The sequence below is a fragment of the Triticum urartu genome, chromosome 7A, assembly GCF_056163025.1.
Source record: "Triticum urartu cultivar PI428250 chromosome 7A, HENAU_Tu73, whole genome shotgun sequence".
NCBI classification, from domain to species: domain Eukaryota; kingdom Viridiplantae; phylum Streptophyta; class Magnoliopsida; order Poales; family Poaceae; genus Triticum; species Triticum urartu.
In genome coordinates, this window is record NC_141879.1 from 693843916 (window position 1) to 693862690 (window position 18775).

Sequence of the window (18775 nt, forward strand, 5' to 3'; positions counted from 1 at the left end):
GCGCGCGGGCCGGCTGCACCGCCATGCGGATGTGCACTCTACCGGCTGCTTCACTCGGTCATCCTCGTGATGGCCTTGCTGAATCCTGCAGCCACCATTCGATCCAAGTAAAGCCTGGTTATATATACATCCGCAAGCATGAGTTACAACATCACCCATCAGCTTAGAACTAGAAGCCAATCCACCTGCATTTTTGCCAAGGGCGATCAAGGACACATACAGACGCAGCAGGATTCCTCAGGGCATCCGACGACCGAGATATATACACTATGGCGCGGGCACCTCCAGCTCGAGGTGTTGCACTGGTGCTGCTCACGGTGGGCTGTGCGTTCGCCGTGGCCGCGGACGAGGGCGCATGCGACGTTCTACGGCGGCGCTGATGCCTCCGGCACGATGGGTGACGATCCAGCTTACAAATTCTTTTGTAGTACATGCTAAATCTGTGCAAATTATCACAGCGTATAGGCTTTCATTGCAGGAGGCGCGTGCGGGTACGGCAACCTCTACTCGACGGGGTACGGGACGCACACGGCGGCGCTGAGCACGGTGATGTTCACCGACGGCGCGGCATGCGGGCAGTGCTACAAGGTCGCGTGTGACCGCGAACTGGCAGACCCGCAGTGGTGTAAGCCTGGTGTGACGGTGACCATAACGGCCACAAACCTCTGTCCACCCAACCACGCCCTTCCAAGCGACAACGGCGGCTGGTGCAACCAGCCACGACCGCACTTCGACATGGCACAACCAGCTTGGGAGAAGATCGGCGTTTACAAGGGTGGCATCATCCCTGTCATGTACCAACGGCAATTAAGCACGTTAATTTTTGCAGAGAATTAAGAAAAATAATTTGTCATTTGTTTATTTGATGCTTTAATTTCTTGAGTAAAACTAGTATACAAATGCCCGTGCGTTGCAATGGGCTAAAAAATCGTAAAACCTGCTATGTGTGACAGTACGTGTCATTTCTTATATGCAGTTTTGATAAACATCGGTATAAGTTTATAATGTTATCTCTTTTCGGAATATGACGCATGGACGCAAATAAGCCACCCTAACATCTTTCATCAATGAAAGAGTAGTGGTGCATGGAACAGTCTAGTAATCTGTTCTATTTTTTACTTTTCAGAAAACACAAATATTTATTTATTATAAAATAATTATTTTATTGAAATTTTTAATCTTTTTATTAGAACTGAAACATCTTTTGAAGATGAACATTTTTTTAACATATTTAAAAGCATGGTTTTTTTTTAAAAAAAAGAAGAATTTGAAACACTCTTTATCTAAAAAGACACACACAATTGGTGTCCATAATTAAAAAAAGAATTGTTGGTGTCCAGACCATGTAATATAAAGTTGAGAAAATCACCGGGGTGTCCTTTGATGGCCCCTCCTTCATCTTAGCATATCATAGGGTGGAAGAGCAATGGTGTAAGTGTTTTTAGCGGGATATACAGACGTTGAAATTGCTGTACTGTTTGAGAGTTTAATAACTAATCTAAATGTTTTTTCTTAGAATTTTTGAAAGATTTAAATGCAAGCATATTTGTTTTGGATGGAAGCGTAGTGGTGAATTGAATTGGGATTGTCTATATACAATTTTTTTTGTTAATATTCGAAAGCAAACAGGTTTTTACTATGTTGATATTATTTTTAAGAATTGCAAGATTAATTATATTATGTTCCTTTTCTGTTGCATTAATTGAACTTGGCCCAAAGACCGAACCGCACTCACTCCCCATCATCACCATAAAAAAGGCAAACTTTTTTGATAAATTTCTTGTGAAGGCCACGTACATCATCCATCACATACACGCTTCTTCTAGATTTCAGCAAAAACAGACAACAAGTAATTATGCCCACCGAGTCGTCTCGACTTTGCTTGGCTAGTTCACGAGGCTCTGCAATTCCATTCCGTTCCCTTTCCTGCCAAAATCTGATTTTCCAGATATCTGATTCTTCCTTCGGGACTACTCGCTCTTCCCTCTTTGTGGATTAATTCCTTCTTTCTGTTCGCCTAAGAGGCTTGTTAATTTCTAATGTGGCAAAGTCGCCCGCGTATATAAAGTGATTGAATTGATTGAAAAGGAGCAAGGTGGGACTATTTATGAGTTCTAATCCTCACACGGAAAGTATTTTTCGCTGCTCCTCTGTTGTTTTAGTAAAATATGGGCCATGTTAGTTCAGCCCACGCTCGTGAGGACGAAACTTATGGCTTGGTCCAGTCGAGCTACGGACGCAACCTGTTCGATGCGGACAAGGATATATAGATTTTTGAACCTCAAGATATATGGATAGATTAGTACCACCACGGATATTGAAAATAATAAGTGGACAGATGACGGACAAACAAAAAATGGATGAAATTACGGTGGTAAGAAGCAATAGCCTCTTTATTAGTAGGTATAGAGATGTAGATATAGATATATATTTCTCAAGGTTGAAGGAAAACCTAACCATTTTAGGGTTCCATGCGAGAAATGGGGCAGAGTGCGGTTCAAGATCAACGGACACAACTACTTCAATCTTGTGCCCGTGTTCAATGTTGCAACCTCCGGCTCAATCAAGTCGATGGACCGATTGGGCACCAATGGCCCGCAACTGGGGCGCAAACTGGCAGTCACTAGCAAACCTCACGGGGAAGATGCTTTCATTCAGATTGACCGATACCGAGGGGCAGACCCTTGTGTTACATAACATCGTGTTGAGTGGATGGAAGTTCGGTCAAACATTTACAAGCAGTTTGCAGTTCAAGTGAGCACACTCTGGAGATCATCGGCATTTCATTCTAGTGCACTGATGAATTGCATTTTGTGCCCCACTCTGTATATAGGCTTGTACTACTGAAATGGCGAATGTACGTATGTGTGTAATGACTAACAGGAATACATTCTCTATTCAACAAAATGATTAGGTAGTTGCACAGTTGTAAAGTTGTGTGCAAGTGGCGTGATTAAGAACTATTTCTAAATCCATAATCAATATGAGTAAGTCTAAAAAATACGTTTTGACAAAAGAAGTCCAAAATAAACAAGGCATGGGATCCAAGGAAACAAAAAACCTTTCAATACCACAATGAAGGTTGCTCGGACTCAATTCAATGGTTGTTGGAGTGTCAAGCGCGTCCACTACAAATGTAAGGGCATCTCCAACAGCAACCCACAAATCAGACTCACTATCCATCCATGGACACAAATACACATTCCAATATGCCATTCCATCTGTCCGCCTCTGTTTTCTTTAAAGTCCACAACACTCAAAACAACTATAGATAAAAAGCATATATTTCTAGTAGTGAAAAAAAATGCAACACTAAGAACCCTTCCCTGTGGGGAATCCAGTAAACTAAAATTCACCCTAAGAATCCATTCGATGTTGAAGAAGTTTACCAAACATTGTCTTTTTGTTAACCAACACTCGACACATATATGTTGAGAAAACACTGCACTCCAGAGTCATCACTCAGATCAATGTTTTCCTAATACTAACATCTAAATATTTTGTCCACAACCAAAATATTTTATTGATGACAACATAATTTGACAAATAGCATCAACATACCATAAAATTCTGGGAGTAGCATGTAAACATCAGCTCTGCCAACAATAAGAGACACAAATACAAGAACTAATTTAAAAGATGACAAAGGGGAATTATATTATACATAGCCTACCAAGGGCTCACATGTAAAGATGAGCTAGTTTCAGTAGTTACTAAAATTACTGACCAAGCACACCACTTACTATTCTCACCATCTAATGTGCATATGCACTCTCAGTTGCATCCAAACAATACATGACAAGCATGTTGCACTGGTTACCAGATTGGTCATGCGAATTACACCACCAACAACACTAGCTTATGACTTGAACATGCTTCTGTGAAGAAGGGCAGTTATATAGAAGCTTACTCCAAAACATGCTTATTAAAATACTCCGATAGAGCAACATCATACTTCACCAGATTTGGAGTATTTTGCTGTGCATGTGTGGAAAACCACAAAGTGCTAGGAGCCCCAGCAATACATTTAAGTTGCACAGTATAACATAGGTGAAATGTAAAACACCAAAATGGCTGTCAAGCAAAACCAAATAGTGCACAAAAATTGAGGAGTAACCAGAATCTGGCAGAACATCAAGCAATAGCAATACAAACAATATTTTTTTACATTAACCAAAGAAGGAAAGGCATTGCGTGGCATACAGAACCCGTAAGAATTTGTGGTCATTCATAGAAATTTAAATAAGGTCGAACAAGAATCTTGTGGAGCATCAATCAATAGTAATGTCTACATGCAAAATCATATGATAAGGCGGAACCAGAATCTTTCGGAGCATCAATCAATAGTAATGCCTACATGCAAAATCATATGATATATGATGAACCAACCAAGATCATGCTATCTCCTGAGAGCAGCAAAATGATCATGGATTAGATGACTGAAGAACCAACCGAGAATATGCTATCTTCTGAAAGCAGCAAAATAATTGCAAACTGTAAAGAACAAGTACAGCTAGGAGAATGGAAAGAACCAATGACCAAACAACATGCTCAACCTGCATTTACGAGGAACCAGAACCTTGAGGAACATCAAACGATAGCAATACAAACAATACTTCTGCATTAAACAGAAAAGGAAAGCATTATCTGGCATACATAATCAATAATAATTGATGGTTATTCTAATCTCCTGATACCTACTGACCTCCGTCTAACTAGATCTGCATTTGAGTGACCTCAGATTCACCTTTGCACAATTATACGACCCTTCCCCCGGTGTCTCCATCACCAGATCAATCTGTTCTTACCTTGGTGAAACTGCCCTGGTTATCGCTCATACGAAATGACCTCGACAGGGCCACTAAAATAAGCACATGATCAAAATACCCACAAGCGCCTTGATTGCTTGGGAAGTTGAGAGCATGCTTATATCAGCCATGGTCAATCATCATAGCCCCGACTCAGGATTTTGTTTCTTCATTATAGACCTGGTTGCTATAACTAGCTATGAGCCACTCTAGCAGACTCGCCAAAATGGAAAGTCCATTCAGTTCAGCAACCACAAACCGAGCTTAATCATAAAGCCATGCACCATTCGCAAACCAGGGTTAATCTTTATTGGTTGGTCACTACATTTGCTATATCCGCTCGTCACAAATTAATTGGTTTCTCATAAATGATGATGCACTAATCACTCTACAACAACAACAACAAAGCCTTTAGTCCCAAACAAGTTGGGGTAGGCTGGAGGTGAACCTGCAGGTTCAGAAAATTGGCAAATATCAAGCTTTGTGCCACAAAGCATATCTTTTATCCTATGTCAACAAGGTTTATCCCCTTGGTTCTCCAAATTACTCAAGAAAGGAAACGATAACAGTGTTTCCATGGCTCGGCATCTGACGATTCTTCAGCTGAACCGGTGCTCAGACCCGGTGCTTCCAACTCCGACAGCATTGCTAAAGGCATGTGCATTAATAACAAGACTACTATTCAGAGAAAGCAATGCCAGACGAGCTTCAACAGCAGGTAAATATGATAATCAGGTTCCGTTGCTAAAGCTCTCTGGCATTGCTTTCTCTTGATTAATAGCCACATCAATAATCACATGCCCTTAGTAATGTGTTGGAAACTACTAGTCTGAGGACAGATTCAGCTGGAGAATTATAACAGTCCAAGTTATAACTGCCACTGGAATCGTTGTTTCCTTTCTTAAGGGAGAGAACCAATGGGATGAACCTTGATTGACATAGAATAAAATATATACTTTGTGACCCAAGGCTTAATATTTGCCAATTTTTCTCAAACTGCAGCGTAAAAGTTTAGATTCATGAAACTAAGCGAAAGATGTAAGAAATATTAGTATATGTAGATAAATTACCGCATCATTATTTATTAGAAATCAATCAGTTTGTAACGAATGCATATAACAAACATAGTTGACCAGCCAACAAAGATTCACCTTAGTGTTGTACAACTCCATACAAATCATATTTTTCAGGTCCCTGAAGCAACAAATTATGCATCAGCCATATACTTGGCTGCATGGTGATTGGCGAATTTGATCAGAAGAGAAGAAACAGAACCCACTCTTTATGCTGGGGGCTCATGAAGGAATTTAAATCCAGCTCTAATTGATACCCCACGATCTATGAATTCTTACATGTACATGCACTTGAGCTGGGTTACAAGAACTTCGAGAGCCTCTTCTCTCTCGTTTATATAATCTTGTGAACCAAGAGGACGGTGATTGAGGAAGTGACAAAGATGTTGATGCTAACGAGGTTCCAATATTTGTATATTTTCTGGTAACGCACCGCCACTGGTGGTGACAGTGGTGATCTCCAGCTTAAAAAAGCAAAATTCCACAACCGACCAAAACAGGTAGTGATCACCACCACATCACCAAAGTATTTAGAGCATCTCCAACAGCTGCCCAATCCTAAAAAATTTGCAAAGGATTTTTTGGGCAACCCTAATAAGGGGCTTCTCGTGCGGCAAATATACGGCACTCAAGCGGCTGCCGTAAAACAGATACAGCATGCAGGAGCCCCTCTGCCTCTTTGACTGCCCCAAATCCCTCTCTGTCGCTGCCGCCTCCTCGGGCCAACGCTCACCGGAACGGATCCCCCTCGCCGACCCCCCCCCCCCCCCCCGATTCCCCCCGCTAGCGGCCATCCCCGACGCCCCAGCGAGCCCCTCCGCTGCCACTCAGATCGAGCTCTGTCTGGCGCGCGTCCGCCCAGCGGCGTGCTGCTACTGCTACGGCGGCATCCAGCATGCTGCTGCTACTGCTGGATGGAGGCCGGCCGGCCGGCTTGCTGCTGCTGGCCCCGCGCGCGGGCTCATGCTGCTGCTGCTGGATGGAAGCCGGCCGGCTGGGCTGCTACTGGTGGCCGCACGCGCGCCCGTGCTGCTGCTGGATGGAAGCCAGCCGGCCAGCCAGGCTGCTGCTACTCGATTGAGGCCGGCCGCGCTGTCGGGTCAGCTCTAGTGAAGTGGCCAAGTTCAGTGTAGCGGGCAAGTGCAGCGACCAAGTTCAGTTTCGACAGTTGAAGGTTCAGAAACAACGGTAGTTTCAATTTTGGATCTTTTGTGCCCAATTTTAGGGCCGCTGTTGGAGACGGTGCTTGTTCGTGCCCAAAAAAACGCATTCTCGTGCCCAAATTTTTTTACTCAACTTTTCGTGCCCTAAAATAGGGCAGCTGCTGAAGAGGCTCTTATAAAGGTTTTGGCTGTGCCACAGCTCGATTCCTCGCATTGTTGAATCCTACGCATTAAGGCCTTGTTTGTTTAATTTCAACCCCGCCTGGATCCGACCAAAACCCGGCTGAACCACATGGTTTTAGCCCCAATGAGGGTTGTATCCCGGACTACCTTATATGCGCTTTCAATTGGACCCAAACGGGTTTATACGCCTTCCAAACCCGGCCCCAGACCATTGGGCTTCCACCCCACCAGGGTTTAACCCATGTTCCCCACACGTGGAACCAAACCCCAAGTTCAACTCGTTGCGAAATAAAAAAAACAGAAGGGGCGAGAGCAGCGGCGGCCATGCCAGCATTCAAGGACTCGACGGCGGGTGGGACCAAACCAGAATCTTGCGGAACATCAATCAATAGTAATGTCTACACACAAAATCATATGATATATGATGAACCAACCAAGATTATGCTATCCCCTGAGAGCAGAAAAATGATCATAGATTAGATATGAAGAACCAACCGAGAATATGCTATCTCCTGAAAGCAGCAAAATGATTGCAAACCGTAAAGAAGTACAACTAGGAGAACGAAAAGAACAAATGACCAAACAACATGCTCAACCTGCATTTACGAGAAACCAGAACCTTGCGGAAGATCAAACAATAGCAATACAAACAATACTTTTGCATTAAACAGAAAAGGAAAGCATTGTTTATCCATAAGAATTTGTGGTCATCCATAGAAATTTAAATAAGGTGGGAAGCAGAATCTTGTGGAACATCAATCAATAGTAATGTCTACACGCAAAATCATATGATATATGATGAACCAACCAAGATTATGCTATCCCCTGAGAGCAGCAAAATGATCATGGATTAGATGACTGAAGAACCAACCGAGAATATGCTATCTCCTGAAAGCAGCAAAATGATTGCAAACCGTAAAGAAGTACAACTAGGAGAACGGAAAGAACAAATGACCAAACAACATGCCCAACCTGCATTTAGGAGGAACCAGAACCTTGTGGAAGATCAAACAATAGCAATACAAACAATACTTTTGCATTAAACAGAAAAGGAAAGCATTGTTTATACAGAACCGATAATAATTGATGGTCATCTATAGCGTGCAAAATTATCTGGACCAATGAGGATATTGGTTATTCTAATCTCCTGATACCTACTGACCTCCATCTAACAAGATCTGCATTTGAGTGGCCTCAGATTCGCCTTTGCATGATTATACGATCCTTCCCCCGGTGTCTCCATCACCAGATCAATCTGTTCTTACCTTGGTGAAACTGCCCTGGTTATCACTCGTAAGAAATGACCATCCAAGGACAGGGCCACTAAAATAAGCACATGATCAAAATACCCACAAGTGTCTCGATTGCTTGAGAATTTGAGAGAATGCTTATATCAGCGATGGTCAATCATCATAGCCCCGACTCAGGATTTTGTTTATTTTGTTTCTTGATTATAGAGAAGGTTTGCTATAACCAAGCTAAGAGCAACTCTAGCAGACTCACCAAAATGAGAAGTCCATTCAGTTCAGCAACCCTAAAGTCATGCACCATTCACAAACCAGAGTTAATCTTTATAGGTTGGTCACTACATTTGCTATATCTGCTCATCACAAATTAACTGGTTTCTGATAAATGATGATGCAGTAATCACTCTACAGCTACTAATATTTTTTACATCTTTCACTCAATTACATGATTCTAAACTTTACACTGCAGGTTTAGAAAATTGGCGAATATCAAGCTTTGTGCCACGAAGCATATCTTTTATCCTATGTCAAACAAGGTTTATCCCCTTGGTTCTCTACATTACTCAAGAAAGGAAACATTCTTTCCATGGCTCGGCATCTGATAATTCTTCAGTTGAACCGGTGCTCAGACCCGTTGCTTCCAACTCTGACAGCATTGCTAAAGGCGAGTGCATTAATAAGGAGACTACTGTTCAAGAGAAAGCAATGCCAGATGAGCTTCAACAGTCTGAATATAAGTCGAGTATCATATTTACCAAATGTTTTTACAAAAAAAATTCTAAAAGCCCAAATATAATTTTGTTTAAACAATTGGTAAATATGATAATCAGGTTCCATTGCAAAAGCTCCTCTGACATTGCTTCTCTTCAATAATAGCCACATCAATGATCACATGCCCTTAGTAATGTTGTCGGAGTTGGAAACTACTGGTCTGAGGACCGATTCAGCTGGAGAATTATCAAAGTCCAAGTTATAACTGCCACGGGAAACGTTGTTTCCCTTCTTAAGGCAGAGAACCAATGGAATGAACCTTCATTGACATGGAATAAAATATATACATTGTGACTCAAAACTTTAATATTTGCCAATTTTCTAGAACTACAGCGTACAATTTTAGATTCATGTAACGAAGCAAAAGATGTAAGAAATATTAGTATATTAGATAGATAAATTACCGCATCATTATTTATTAGAAATCAATCAGTTTGTAATGAATGGATATAGCAAAGGTAGTTGACCAGACAATAACAATTCACCTTAGTGTTGTACAACTCCATACAAATCATATTTTTCAGGTCGCTGAAGCAACATATTATGCATCAGTCATATACTTGGCTGCATGGTGAATTTGATCAAAAGAGAAGAAACAGGACTCACTCTTTATGCAGGGGGCTCATGAAGGAATTGAAATCCAGCTCTAATTGATACTCCACGATCCATGAATTCTTACATGTAGATGCACCAAGCAATGCTTGAAACCACTTGAGCTGGGTTACAGGAACTTCTAGAGCCTCTTCTCTCTTGTTGATAGAATCCTGTGAACCAAAGAGGACGGTGACTGAGGCAGTGACAAAGATGATAAAGATGATGATGCAAACGAGGTTCCAATATTTGCTTAGCCATAATATGAGTGTCAAAAACACTCATATTTATGGGATGGAGGGAGTACGTCTAAATGGGCAAAGGCCGCCGCAGTTATAAGCTAACCAGAAAGAGTGCAAGACAAAGCAAAGCAAAATTATATATGTAAAGAGAAAGCAGCGACAACACATAATTACCCCAAAGGCTTTGCTTAGCAAAAAAAAAGTTTAGAAGCTAGTAAAAACACGTATCCTTCAAAGTTCACCAACCTTTTGTCTGGTGCATGATCCAAAAAAATTCAGTGGCAAACAGAGAAAATTGGGAAAATCTTCACAACTAACAAAAGAAAGCAATAAGGAAATATCACCTTGATGGCACAGATTAACCCAGCCACTCTATCAAAGCTGTCAAATGTCAACACTTTGCTTATGGTTACAAACAGCAACATGCGACATGCTACCTCAGTCACTCTTTACATTAACAATCCAGCACTAAAAAAAACAGTAGCATCATTATTTTGTAGCACGCGAGAACAAATAGCTGCAACTGGCAACTTGTAGGTAACAAAAAAACATAGTATGAAAACTAATTAAAACAAGTCATCCAACCAATAATTTTCTGAACGCAAGTCTTCCTAGTGTAACAAAGTGCAACTTGCTCATAAAGAGATTATATTATACTAAGGGAAAAAAAACTTAAGAGAAGATAAACCAAAAGTATCTCTGGAGAGTAGCAAAATGATCACAAACAATAAAGAGTGAGTAGAACTAGGAGGGAAAGATCAAATGACCAAGCAACAGCCAAAATAGTACCCACAAAATTAGGAGTAACCAGAATCTTGCAGAACATCAAGCAATAGCAATACAAACAAAAAAAATTACATCAACCAAAAAAGGAAAGGTAATGTTTGGCAGACAGGATCCGTAAGAATTTGTGGTCATCCATAGAAACTTAAATAAGGTGGAAGTGGAACCAGAATCTTGCAGAGCATCAATCAATAGTAATGTCTACATGCAAAATCATATGATATATGATGAACCAACAAAGAGTATGCTATCTCCTTCGATGTGTTCTTAAAATCCTGCGAATTAAAAATGCACGAAACACAAATACAGAACGGCAACAACATGGTACAATGTGCTTGAGACCAGATCTGCATTTGAGTGGCCTCAGATTTGTCATTGCACGATCATACGACCCTTACCCCAGTGTGTCCATCACCAGATCAATCTTTTCTTACATTGGTGAAACTGCCCTGGTTATCACTCATAAGAAATGACCATCCAAGGACAAGGCCACTAATATAAGCACATGATCAAAATACCCACAGGTGCCTTGATTGCTCGAGAGCATGCTTATATTGAGCCATGGTCAATCATCATCACCCTGACTCAAGATTTTGTTTCTTGATTATTAGACCTGGTTGTTATAACCAGCTAAGAGCAAGTCTACAAGACTCGCCAAAATGGAAAGTCCATTCAGCACAGCACAGTTCAGCAACCACAAACTGAGCTTAATCATAAAGCCATGCACCATTCACAAACCAGGGTTAATCGTTATAGGTTGGTCACTACGTTTACTATATCTGCTTGTCACAAATTAATTGGTTTCTCATAAATGATCACTACATACTAATATTTCTTACATCTTTCACTCAATTACATGATTCTAAACTTCTATGTTGTAGGTTTAGAAAATTGGCGAATATCAAGCTTTGTGCCACGAAGCATATCTTTTATTCTATGTCAAGCAAGGTTTATCCCCTTGGTTCCCCACATTACTTAAGAAAGTAGACAACCTTTCCATGGCTCGGCGTCTAACAATTCTTCAGCTGAACTGCAGCTCAGACCAGTAGGTTCCAACTCTCACAGCATTACTAAGGGCAAGTGCATTAATAATGAGACTACACTTCAAGGGAAAGCAATGCCAGATGAGCTTCAACAGCAGTCTGAATATACACTCTCCTCGAATATACTGCTGCCGAATATACACTCTCCTCACATATACATAATCAGCTTCTCTTCAGACTGTTGCTAAAACTCCTCTGACATTGCTTTCTCTTGAGTAATAACCAGATCAATAATGCAGTTGCCCTTACTAATGTTGTCGCAGTTGGAAGCTACTGGTCTGAGGACCGATTCAACTAGAGAATTATCAAAGTCCAAGTTATAACTGCCACTGGAAACGTTGTTTCCTTTCTTAAGGCAGAGAACCAATGGAATGAACCTTCATTGACATGGAATAAAATATATACTTTATGATTCAAAACTTTAATATTTGCCAATTTCTAGAACTACTGCATAGAATTTTAGGATCATGTAACTGAGTGAAGGATGTAAGAAATATTAGTAGATGTAGATAAATTAACACGTCATTATTTATTAGAAATTAATCATTTTGTGACAGATGGATATAGCAAACATAGGTGACCACCCAATAAAGATTCACCCTAATGTTGTACAGATCCATACAAATCATATTTTTTAGATCCCTGAAGCAACAAATTATGCATCAGCCATATACTTGGCTGAATGGGGAATTTGATCAAAAGAGAAGAAACAAAACTCACTTTTTATCACTCTTTATGCTGGGGCTCATGAAGGAATTTAAATCCAGCTCTACCTGATACTCCACGATCCGTGAATTCTTACATATAGATGCACCAAGCAATGCTTGAAACCACTTGAGCTGGGTTACAAGAACTTCTGGAGCCAGTTTTCTCTCTCGTTTATATAATCCTGTGAACCAAAGAGGGCCAAGGTTATTGAGACAGAGACGAAGATGATAATGATGAGGATGATAACGAGTTTCCAATATTTGTTGGTAACGCTCCGCCACTGACAGTGGCGGTGGTGATCTCCGGCATGCAAAAGCAGAATTCCACAACGAAAATAGCTATCGATCACCACAACGTCACCAAAGTAATTGTAAAGGTTCTGGCAGTGCCACCAGTCAATTCCTCGCGTCGTTGAGTCCATCCCTACCCATTAAGGCCTTGTTCGTTTAATCCCACCCACACCGGGACCCGACCAAAACCTGGCCAAACCACGTGGTTTTGGCCCCGGTGAGGGTTGTATCCCAACCTACCTTATATGCACCTTCAATTGGACCCTGCCGGGTTTATACGCCTTCCAAACCCGCCCCAAACCGTCAGGCTTCAACCCCACCAGCGCCAGGGTTTAAACCCACATGCCCCACACGTGGAACCAAACCCCATGTTCGAGTCGTTACAAAATAAAAAGAGAGAAGAAGGCGAGAGCGGCAGCAGGCATGGCGGCATTGAAGGACTCGATGACGTGGAACCAAACCCCATGTCCAAGGCGTTCAGAACAGCTGAAATGCTATGTTAATTTCCACTTTCCTTTCGTCAGATACCGAGTTGTCTATGCAATGTTATGTATTCTGCATTTGAAATTCTAAATTGCTGGACATTGAATTGTCTATGCCACGTTGTACTAATCCGCACACTCTATTATAAATTACACAACTCAAACTTTCCTGGTGTTGGGAGGCAGGCGGTTTAACCGGATGGTTATAGTAGGCAAGGATTTTGGCGAAAGGAAATGGTGGGGATAAACTGGTCGGAGGCAGCGCCCCCTGATCTGGACCAGCGAACGACCGACCCAATCACTGCATTTACAGATGAGGTAGTGGGGCGGGGTACCAGATCGAAACATGGAGGAAACGAGGTGCAGACGGCGGCTCAGATCTACGGCTTGGCGTCGCCGGAACCCTCGACCGGAAGCCGCGCCGGTCCACCGCCACGCGGTACCCAAAGACCCCGCCGCCGCACCGACGCCGACGACGCCGCGGAGGCTGCCCGAGCACGGGCCTCCATGCCGGCGGCGACGCGGCGCGGCGCGGACGGGAGGGCTGGCCCCGCGAGGCGGTCGGATCCGACGCCGCCGCCGCTCGGGAGCGCGGGTCTGCGCCAAGGGCCGGGCCTCCTCATCGCCGCCGTTTTTTCGAGTGGCCGCGGTCTCGGGTGGGGCGGTCATCGGCCGCGGCGGGCGGGGCGAGCGGAGAGGCGGGGTGAGCGGCGCACCTCCGGCGCCGATGCACGCCGCGGCCTCACACTTAAACTAATGATGAGTGAGCCCGTGAGTGCGGCGGCTAGGGTTTTATTGTGTGTGTGGCTTGGGAGGTGGACGCGGTGATGTGTGTACTCTGTCCTGTGTCGGGTGTGGAGCGCCCGTGGGAAGATCCAACGGCCAGTGTCGATTCTCGATCTGTACTTTTTTTCTTAATCCTCCAATAATGCTACACTTAGAAAGAAGTACAAAGGTTTACTTAAGCTGGCCATAGTGGATTCATAATGCAAATTTTCTTAGTCCTCCAATAGTGCTACACTTAGAAAGAAGTACAAAGGTTTACTTAAGCTGGCCATAATGGATTCATAATGCAAAGTAATATACTCCCTCATAGAAAAAGCAGGCAAAAGTGTCTTTCAGTAAATCCAATTGTTGGCCCGTGGCAACACACAGGCAGTCTGCTAGTAATAATAGTATCATTGATGACTTTATTAGCTTGACTCATCTTGTCTTAGAAAGCACTATGTTACAGCAACATACTAGATTATTGATGCCGCGCGTTGCCGCGCCCGTCAATTTTTAGAGTGAAGTGCACTGTAGGTCCCTAAACTATTCGAGGGGTGTCAACCAGGTCCTCGAACTATGAAAATCGACATGTGGGTCCTCGAACTATTGTAAGTGTCTCAGTCACGTCCAAAACCTGCCCGACCCAGTCTGACCTGCCGTTGACTGTTGCCATGTCGAATAGGGGTAACGGAGGTGGATGGATATTTACAAAAAACACCCTGAATCGTTTCAGATCTCCATTCCCCAGTCCTTGCCTCTTCTTCTCCTTATCTCCCGATCTCTCTCATGGCGATTTGGGGGCGGCGGCGCCCTGGCGATTTGGTGTGGCCGCACGGAGACGGCGGCGCCTGCCTAGGCGTCGATGGCTCCGGTACGGCGGCTCCCTGGAGATCCTCCTCCACAGTACGGTATGTTCCTCTCTGTCCCCCCAATCGATTTGTAACTAGGGTTAGGATTTGATCCGAATTGGTTAGGGTTAGGTTTGTGTGCAGCTTCCTGATGCTCGATTCCCTCTCTTTGCACGTAGGACCGAACGACGACCTCTTTTCAGTAGAGATTCATCACAGTGGGTTCTTTTGTGGTGACGGCCCAAACAAGACATATGTAGATGAGCGTATTGACACATTTGATTGTTGTGAAGTGGACACATGGTCTCTGCTTTGGATAGAAGATTTTGTTAGGCAGTGTGGCTATGCAGATGTCACAAGGTTGGAAGTGTATTGGTTGTTGCCAGGGAAATCATTGTTTGATGGTCTGCGAGTGCCCGGGTGTGATGCTGACACAAATTATATGATGTCTGTGGTCAGCAAGATCAAAACTTTTGAGCTATATGTGAATGATAAAGATCTGGAGAGATCAATCTTCAGTGATAATGACATTCCAATGACTGGAGGCCCTCAGCTGCCTAAGGTTTTTACTCCTACAAAGAGAAAGCCACTGGATATTCCCCCCTTCTATGATAATGTCATCAGCCCCAAACAGAGAGCAAAACTTCAGAGAAATTTTGACAGGAGAGAGGCTGAGGCATGGAACGGTAATGCAGGGCATCAGTTCACATATGAGAGGAGAAGCAATAGGAGGAGGGCTCAGTTTGAACCAGAAGTTGAAGAGGACAGTTCTGGGGGTGAAGACAGTAGTAGTGGATCAGAGTTTGTGGACTCCGATAATGAGTTCGATAAAGATGATGACAACCTATATGAGAAGTATGTTGATGCAGATGTAGAGGAGGATGAGCAGAGCAAGGACAAGGACAAGGACAAGGATATTGGAAGCTCAAAGGAAAAGGGAAATGCAAGTAAGGGCAAGAATTTGGTGGAAGAAGAGGAGGAGCTGGACCTCCCAGATTCAGATGAAGAAGGAGGTGAGAACAGTTTGAAGTCAAAAGTTTTAGGCCTGAAGACATGAAAAATCCTGTGTTCAAAGTTGGAATGGTCTTTTCATCAATTGTAGAGGTTAGGACAGCTTTGGCAGAGTATGCTGTTAAGAACAGGGTAGCTATAAAGACACCAAAAAACGACAAAATTAGAGTGAAAGCTCATTGTGTCCCAGGTTGCCCCTGGGAGTTCTTTGCCTCAAAGGACAGCAGAACAAAGTGCATAATGCTGAAAAAAATACATAGATGAGCACACTTGCAGTAGGGAGTGGGAGGTGAAGCAATTCACTGCTAGTTACATAGCAAAGAAGTATGTTGAGAAGGTGAGGACAGATGAATCAATTTCATTGAGAACCCTAGGAAGTAATGTGCAAGAGGATTACAATATGGCAGCCACCAAGAGCAAGCTTGCTAGAGCAAAGAGAGAAGCAATCGGAAAGATTAGAGGAGATGAGCAAAAACAGTACAATATGTTGTGGGATTTTGCAGAAGAGCTGAGAACACAAAATCCTGGTAGCACATTCTATTTGAAACTGAAAAATGGTGTTCTTTTTGACAAATTGTACATGTCTATAGATGCATGTAAGAGGGGTTTTCTGCAATGATGTAGGCCAGTAATTTGTCTGGATGGTTGCCACCTTAAGACAAAGCATGGAGGAATACTTCTAACAGCCACAGGAGTTGATCCCAATGACTGCATCATTCCAATAGCCATTGCAGTAGTTGAGGTTGAAAACACCATCACCTGGACATGGTTTCTCAAGACCTTGAAAGAGCATCTGTTAATTCAGAACACTAAACCATGGACAATCATGAGTGATAGGCAGAAAGGCTTGATTAATGTTGTGGACGATATGTTCCCTGATTCAGAGCATAGGATTTGTGTACGACACTTATACCAGAACTTCCATGCCAATTGGAAGGGTGAAACATTGAAGAACCAGTTGTGGGCAATAGCAAGAAGCAACAATATGGCTACATGGAAAAAGAACATGGAGAAGATGAAGGAGATGAATCTAGAAGCATGGGCATATTTGGATGGCCTTGCCCCTAACACATGGTGTAGGGCATTTTTCGAAGAATTACCTAAATGTGATCTACTCCTCAACAACAGTTGTGAGGTCTTCAACAAATGGATACTTGATGCAAGGGAGTTACCAATTCTAAGCATGTTGAGGAAGATCAAGGCGCAGTTGATGACACGATGGTATACAAATAGAAAGCAATGTGAGGATGACTGGTCTCAACGACGATTATGCCCAAAGATCAAGAAAAAACTTGACAAAAACATTGAATGGGCAAAAAGTTGCCATGAACGTCCTACTGGCAAAGGCGTATTCAAGGTAATGAGCCGTGAAAATGAATATGTTGTTGATATTCTCAAGAATAAATGTAGTTGCAGAAGGTGGCAGCTGACAGGGATTCCTTGTAGCCATAGTATTGCTTGTTTGAGGTTTGAGAGAATTAAACCAGAGGACAAAGCGGCTGCTTGCTATAGTATTGAGGCATACAGGTTGGCATATGGACATGTCATCATGCCTTGCAGAGATCCAGCTGAGTGGCAGAAAACAAATGGTCCTCCGGTAGAACCTCCAAAGTATGAGAAGAAGGCAGGTAGGAAAAAAAAAGAAGAGAATAGTTCACCCTTCAGAGAAGGATGAAGGCACTAGGTTTAGCAAGCATGGAGTAATAATGCATTGCAGTGTCTGCAACTCCACATAACACAATAGAAGAAAATGCACTGTACTACATCCATCTGATAGAGTGCGTGCACTAGAAAAACTACCTGTGAGAAGAAATTTGCTTCAAGCACCTACTGCACAGGACTCCCAATGCACTGAGATGACCATCACACAGGTACTGAACTAACCATGCTTGAATGCCTACTTGTAGTGTATCCAAATGCAATGAATTGACATGGTTTTACATTTGAAATTAGATACCTGGTGAGGATAGTTCACACACATGTTCGGTGCTGTCAACATTATTCCAAGAGGTTAGCATTTGTTCCAAAGAAATGTTGTTTACATATTTATCTGTCCGGAAATACTTGTCGCTCAAACGGATGTATCCGTGGTGTCAATTGTGTAGGTTGAAGCATCTCAAGTAACACCTGATGCACCACCAGGACCACTTCCTGAGTGCTCTTTCATTGCATCGAGGAGAGATGAGCTGCCAGTGCCCAGGGCTACAACCAGTGCACAATTTCCGAAGAAAAAGCTACAAACTAAGAAGAAAAAGACAACTCCTAAAGCAGTTGTTAGGCAAGCCTTTGTGCCTCCTAGAGCAACCACTCAAGCCTCCCAAACAGATGCTGCTGTTGGTGTAACTGAAGCAGCAAAACAGGCCAGAAGAACAAAGGCAAAGAAAATGCCTAAAGATTAATGCATAGAGAGAAAAAGCTCCTTGAGGTGTTGAAGGAAACCTGAGCTCATGCCCATGTCTTGGCTGTAGGTTTTGATCCACACCTTGTAATAGCGTATGGAGTGCATATGTGTCTTTTGTGAACAACCTGTTATGATAGATGCTACTGTCCCTCTCTTTTGGATGCACTCCTCTTTTGTGACAAAACTTGTTATGCATTCAGCTAATCAACGATGACTGATTTCATGCCAATTATGTATGTCTTTTGTGAACAACCTGTTATGATAGTGCTTGTTAAAAATGTGATGAAATGCTTGCCAAAATTTGTCATGCTTACACATTCTGGGAATATTGCAAAGCACATTCTGGAAATATTTCATCATGTC

General features: G+C 42.7%; 1 protein-coding gene and 2 pseudogenes across 3 annotated transcripts; 2 read left to right on the forward strand and 1 right to left on the reverse strand.

Annotated features, from left to right (window-relative positions):
• Positions 1-378: 378 nt before the first annotated feature.
• LOC125519358 (expansin-A24-like) lies at positions 379-2863 on the forward strand (annotated as a pseudogene).
• Positions 2864-7832: 4969 nt separating this feature from the next.
• On the reverse strand, positions 7833-14198 carry LOC125519717 (uncharacterized). 3 transcript variants are annotated; one of them, XM_087534745.1, is made up of 4 exons: positions 13720-14198; positions 12678-12793; positions 9925-10009; positions 7833-9162 (listed from the first exon to the last, which is right to left on the reverse strand). In XM_087534745.1, the coding sequence occupies exons 1-4, from the start codon at positions 14051-14053 to the stop codon at positions 9038-9040; spliced, it is 660 nt and encodes a 219-aa protein (XP_087390871.1). In that variant the 5' UTR covers positions 14054-14198; the 3' UTR covers positions 7833-9037. The 3 variants fall into 3 exon arrangements, 2 of the variants coding, with proteins under 2 accessions (XP_087390871.1, XP_048540415.1); XR_015610387.1 differs by having other exon boundaries at positions 7839-9162; positions 9731-10009; positions 13720-14194; XM_048684458.2 differs by lacking the exon at positions 7833-9162 and having other exon boundaries at positions 9638-10009; positions 13720-14194.
• Positions 14199-15014: 816 nt separating this feature from the next.
• On the forward strand, positions 15015-18410 carry LOC147961627 (uncharacterized; annotated as a pseudogene).
• The last annotated feature ends 365 nt before the right edge of the window (positions 18411-18775 follow it).